Raw genomic sequence first — 6,071 nt, 5'->3', positions numbered from 1 at the left:
TTTAAAGACTGGCTATCGCTGTTTGGAGAAGGGAAGGAGACTTAGACAGGCAGCTGGACTGAGTCTCAGGATAATGGAAATGTAACGTCATTCTGGGACGGAGGTGGGGGAGATGGTGGACGACGTTTTCTCAAAAGGCTGTGTAAAATGTGGGCTGGGGCAAGGTGTTTGGTTACAAGGATGGTCACCACGTTTGGCGTTCATCTGACTCCTTTTCTTCGGGTAGTTTGGGCAGAGGTGACAAGGCGTGAGCAGGTCCAAAGTGTAAATTAGCCTTTTGCCTGATAATGTAGGCATCTGACGCTCGCGCAGCGTGCACCTCCATGCTGAGACCTACTTTTTCTGTGCGTGAACGGGGAGGTTAAGTCCAAGTCCTGTGAGCAGCAGGATTATTTCTAAATTACGGTGGTGGAAAAAAAAAACCCAAACCACATTTCGGAGCAGTCGTACTCTATATTGCAAAGGCACGGCAAGCCTTTCCTGCCATGGCCTCCAGCAGCATCCGCATGGCTGCTGGGATCGTTGCTGTCCGCGTCCCTCCTCCCTGCCATGAATGGGAAGCGCTCAGCCGAGCAGTCCTGCACCCGTTGCTATGGAAGTGCCCGTGAATTGATGGAGATGTCCTTTTAGTAATTTTTCACCTAATTTGATTCATGGAGGAAGAAGGAACTTTCCCACATTCATTTTTGCAGAAAGGCGGAGTCACTGGCTGTCATTACCAGCCGCAGAGCCGGTGAACTCGGGCTTGGGTCTTGCATCCTTTTCTTCCAAAAGCAAAAGAGGGGGGACTCAGACAACCTGAACATCGCTCTCTGGTGGGAGGTCGTGGGCCCTGCAGAGGAGCAGATGGCACCCAGTGGTCTCTGCTGTTGCTGTCGAAAGCGAAAGCCACCCTAAAGCCAACCTTCCTCTGATCGTCCAGAACTGTCAGGGTGGGCTGGTAGGGCTTCGAACGCTGAAGGTGACCAAAACTACAGTCCTTTAGGGGTACAACTCTTCCTGTAAGTAAAATCTTGCCGTTTTTATGGGTCCAAGTTAAAATTGCTCCTAAGAAAGCCTGTGAAGAGTAGAAGAGGTGGGGGCTTTGGCTGCAGAAGGGTCAGCCTGGGCCCGTTTGCGTAGGTGAGCGGTTTTGCGAGCAACGTTGCCTCCCCTGGTGGTGATCTAAATTCAGTCTAAATTCATGTCTTGAACTTCTTCAGCACGTGCAAAGACCAAAGCAGGTGGGAGGTGGTGTCCTACCTTACACTCGAACAGAAAACCTAACTGCTAGCGGCGACTAACGCAGTACGAGGGGAGCAGGACGACCTGGATCTTCCCTTCTTCGCTTTCCCGTCGCCGAGGAGTGCTGCCATTCCCAGCTCAGCGGCGGGATCTGCCGGGGGCGGCAGCTGGTGGGTGGTCAGGCATCGCTCCGCGTGCCGGAGGCAGCGGGACATTGCCTCGGGTGGCTGCGTGGGGACACCGGAGGCCCCGTGCTGGGCTCGGGGAGCCGGGGGAGCCTGGGGTAATTAAATTAGGTTGTACTGTACATAGCCCTCGTTAGACAAGTCCCTTCAGGAGATAGAGTAGAATAATAATGACACTTATGATGGGTTCGGAGGTGGCCGGTTTAACGTCACCCTTCGAGGTCTCTGTCGTCTTCTCGCCTGGAAAGCTTAGCCGTGCCGGGCGGTACCACAGGAGGACCGTGCTGGTCTGGGGCTGGGTTTACGGGGTCCTCCCTGCGGGAACCCATCCCCCAGAGACAAGTGAAAAGCCCCTTCCCTCGAGCGGGCGCCGGCCGTGGGCACCCTGTGCTAGTGGCGACGGTGACTACACCTCCGTGCTGATAGCCCGCGGGTTGGGGAAGCTCTCGCGGAGGAGGCCGTGGCGGCTCATCGGGTAGCTTTGCAAGGTGGCCATGTTGATGGGCGGCCCCATCTCCTTGTAGCATGCGGGGGTGTAGGTGACCCTCTCGCCCCCGTTGCGCACCATGTCGGCAGTCCGGATGTAAAAAGGGGAGGCGTAGGGGGAGCAGGTCGGGCAGTAGTTGTGGGCCCCGTGCTGGTTGAGCTCGCTGGGGGGGGGCGCGGGGCTGCCCTGGCCATCCACCATGCGGGAGCTGCAGGCGTTGCAGGTGCCCAGGTGCGAATGCGCGGGAAGGTCGGGCTCTTCCTCTTCCTCCTCCTCCTCCTCCTCCTCTTCCTCATCGGAGTCATCTTTCTTGCAGCAGTAGTACTGCGTGAAAGGGGAAGGGGGTGTACGAGGGGAAGCGGAGCAGCCGGCGGCCAGATTCGGCTTCACATTTGTCCCTGCCACATCCCCGTTCCCCTTGTCCCCCTGCCCGGGAAACCCCCCGCTGCTCCCCTCCATCGGTACCTGGGTCCTGCTGAGCAGCAGAAGCCGGGCAAAACCTGGACCCGGGCGTGCTGGGGGAGGCAGCTGCCGGGGAGCCCGTCCTCCCCCCTGCCTGCGACGTTTGCGAGGGGAAGGTATTTTACTGTGCCAGTTGGAAAGTCTTCCAAGTAACGGCTGTGCTTTTCATCACATGGGCACTGCTGCATGGCACAGACTTCGCATTAACTTTTAAAGAGCAGGAGGCTGGAGCTAGCTGTTGTTGAAAGCCTCCTCGTTTAATTTACAGGGGGAGTAAAAAAAAAAAATAAAAAAAAAAATCTCCATCTGGTATTGCAAACCCAGCCAAGCCTACACCTATGTTAGCATCAGCTGCAGAGCCTCAAAAGCCTTTGGGGAGTCCCCCCCACGCCAGGAGGAGGAAAAGTGGTAACTCTGCAGCACCTGGCGCGAAAGGGAGTTTCAACTCCCTGCCCATCACAGGCAAGAAACCCCCTTCGAGACGCCTCCCGCACCAGCAGTTCGGCCCGAGGAGCAGCGCCGCCGCCGGCGTTCATGGCAAGATGGGGGACGGCCACGGGGCTCACCTGTAGCCTACAGTAGCAGAGCACGGCAATGATGCACAGTAGGATCACCGTCGCTAGGATTCCCCCGGTGATAACAACAGTTCCCGCTGTCATCCGACCGATTCTCCATCAAACTCTGAAAGGCAGGGCCACAGGGCCAGACACGCATCACCCTGGGACACAGAAGTCACCTACCGCGACTTTGACGTCACATCACAGACGTGACGCCCATGAGGCATCCCAAAATATGGCATCCCTGCTCCTCCCTCCCCAACCGGAAAACTATCACCCAATATCATTCTCCCTCTCTTAGCGAGAGGACATCTGAGATGTGGCACCATGTCCCCCCGGTGCCATCACTGCCTCTGGCTTGGGGTCTTCGGGAAACAACCCCGTAGTCCACCCACAGAGCCCCCCTCCTCGCTGAGCCAAAAGGGCTGATTTCCACCCTCCCAGCAGAAAATACAGCTGCTGCTTCAAAATGTAGAAGCAAACAAGGGTTTACATTGGGAAAAGCCAAAGGGGAGACTTTGAACTCCACAACTGTGGCAATTTGAGCCCAAAAAATGCACCCCGGCCGCCTGCTGGGCACCGACGGGTCTAACATGGGCTTGGAATGGAGCCAAGCAGCCCCCACCGCCGTCCCGACGCCACGGGACCCGGGAGCTACTTACGTTCAGTGACGGAGGCGTTGGACCTGGAAGGAGCAGAGGGAGAGGTCAGCCGTGGCCCGCCAGCCTCCCTCCCCCGCGTTTCCCCGCTTCCCGAGAATTCGCCCCGCTGCGGGACCTGCGGGAAGCCCCGCTTCACATCCCGCGTTCCACAGGGACGGGGCTCCTGGGGCGCAGGAGTCGCATCCCTGGGAGCCTCCGTGGTGCAAAGAGCATTTTGCGCCCTATGGATGATGGTGATTATTATAATTTATTATTTTCTTTAATTTGGAGCAGGGAAAGGAGGCATTTCCCAAGCTCAGAGAAATACTCTGCAGGCCAAGGCTGTGCTATCGGCGGCTCGTGAATCACGCAGCTTCACAGGGTGAAGGCCTGGCTTAGTCAGCACTCGGCCTTTTCCTCTTTAAAATTAATTATGGAGGAGGCGGATGCATCATCTCGCAAGCGGACAACGGTTTACGTGCTGCTGGGAAAAGAGCTCTCCCCTCCACCCTCTGTGGGGCAGGCGAACCCCGGTGTCCCCCCGCCACCCCGCCAGCACCTACCCAGAAAAGGACAGGCAGGGCGTCACGGTCACGCCGGGCCCGGGGCGGCCGGCCGGGACAGGCAGCGCTGCATGGCCACGGGGAGACGCCAGCAGCCCTGGGATGGAGGACAAGGAGAAAAACCCACCATCAGCTCGTCCGTCCCCGCACCACCACCCAAGGGGGCTGCCCAGTGTCCCCATCCCCGCTGATGCCACCTCCCCGCGGCGGGGCTAAATAAGTTGCTTTTTTAGGGAGACCGGCAGGAAAGGTGGGCGCTGGGAAGGTGGGTAAACCCAAGCCGCCATGATCCCCCACCTGAAACCTGCAATTTCAGCAAAAGCGAGCGAGAGGCACCCAAGAAGCGGGTGCAGGAGCCGTCCCGCACCCATCGCCCCTGTCACCCCCACCCTCTGGTGACGCCCGGCGCAACTGCATTTCATTACTGGTCCCCGCATCCCTCTGTGCCTCCTCCGGAGCAAGGCTAATTGATAGGGCCCAAGTGCCAGCCGGTTGCAGCCAAGGAGATCTAATTACCTGCTCTCCACGAGGGAGGCCCTAATTGAGGGAGGAGGCAGCTTCCAGACGAGACCTGCCCAACTCTGCCCCTGCCCCCTCGCTGCTGCATGTGCCGTTGGGCACCACAGGGAACCACCACCCCACCCCCCCCTCCAAAAATCCCCCCCCTCACTCCGCTGCAGTGATTTGCAGGATCCTGCCAGCCGCAAATTGATTTTCAGCTCTTGGAAAGTTCCCGTACGAAGCCAAAAGGCAGGCACCCATTGGATTTCCTCCTCGAGCCGCTCTCGCGCACAAAACAAAGGCGAAAAAAAAAACCAAAACCCTGAGAAATCAATAGGTCCATAACGCAGCTAATATCTCCATCCATCAGGGGACCCGACGCAGGGCTAATAATAGAGACCGACACGCTCGGCTCCTGCACCCTGTTACCAAACTGCGCCCCAAAACATTGCCAAGAGCAAAGGGCACCAGGGATGGCGGGGGGACATGTGGGGGAGCCTTTGATGGAGTTATCACCTCCCCAGGTGCCATCCTCAACAGGGAAAAGCTGAAGGTGGGTGGCTGGAAAAGGCAAACGTTGACCTTTGATGATCCCCAAGAGGGACACGCCGTGAGCCGGGCGGTGATGGATGATGCAGGCGGCCGTTCGCGTCCAGAGAACTTCATTTCATGGGCGCTGTGATTTGATTTAGAGCTCAGGGAGCAGCATCCAATTAGCCTGAGGTTTGGAGCGAGCCGGCAGCCTCGGAGAACGACCCTGGGTGGGGAGGGAGTGGCCCTGGGGACCCTTTGGTCACCTCCAAGCCTGACCAGCGCTGCCTTGAGGGCAGCTGGGCTTCCACGTGCCCCATCTCCGGCACTCCTGTTCCTGGACTTGCCAGGATCAGTGTTTCACTGGCCCCGTTCAGGAGCCGGGCTCCTGCTTATTAAAATAGAGAACGTAAAAAAAAAAAAAAAGGCAAAAATTAAAACAAAGCAGAAGAGAAGTAAGTGTTGCCTTTCCTCATGTCTTTGGAGGTGATGCTTTTGGAGAGGAGGAAGTTTCGTCCCCTCCTCCCCCCAAAATCCTGCTCACTGGCAGCCTAGCAGTTCATTTTCTACCCAGTTTGTGCCTATAAAATAGTTTGTGCCTATAAAAGAGCCTTCTCTAACCCACAGCGCTCTTCTGCAGGGATGCAGAAGGGGATGCAACACCTCCCAGGGATGGAGCAAAGAGCCCCAGTCTCAGGCGCAATTGAGGTCTTGGGAATTCTAAGGTAAATGTGCCCAGAAAGGGGCAGGACAATGACAATGGCCTTTTCCAGCCCTCGCAGGGACCACACAACAGCCGCAGCAGCCGCGTCCATGCCACTGGGGATCAGCCCACGTCCATTTTCCATCTGGCCCCTGCCAAGCACATCCCAAACTGCTGGGAAAGGGGCATTTTGGGCTCCACTGGCTCAGCTCCCCCA

At 57.5% G+C, this 6,071-nt stretch overlaps 1 protein-coding gene across 1 annotated transcript; it reads right to left on the bottom strand.

The window, feature by feature from the left end:
• Positions 1-1,805: 1,805 nt before the first annotated feature.
• Positions 1,806-3,017, bottom strand: FAM163A (family with sequence similarity 163 member A). The gene is made up of 2 exons (XM_054212785.1): positions 2,925-3,017; positions 1,806-2,220 (listed from the first exon to the last, which is right to left on the bottom strand). Exons 1-2 carry the CDS (start codon positions 3,015-3,017, stop codon positions 1,816-1,818), a joined length of 498 nt encoding a protein of 165 aa, XP_054068760.1. The 3' UTR covers positions 1,806-1,815.
• Positions 3,018-6,071: the final 3,054 nt, after the last annotated feature.

The sequence above is a fragment of the Rissa tridactyla genome, chromosome 8, assembly GCF_028500815.1.
Source record: "Rissa tridactyla isolate bRisTri1 chromosome 8, bRisTri1.patW.cur.20221130, whole genome shotgun sequence".
In the NCBI taxonomy this organism is placed as follows: Eukaryota; Metazoa; Chordata; class Aves; order Charadriiformes; family Laridae; genus Rissa; species Rissa tridactyla.
The sequence above is the reverse complement of the archived record's forward strand: the minus strand, read 5'-3'. Positions and strand labels throughout refer to the sequence as shown.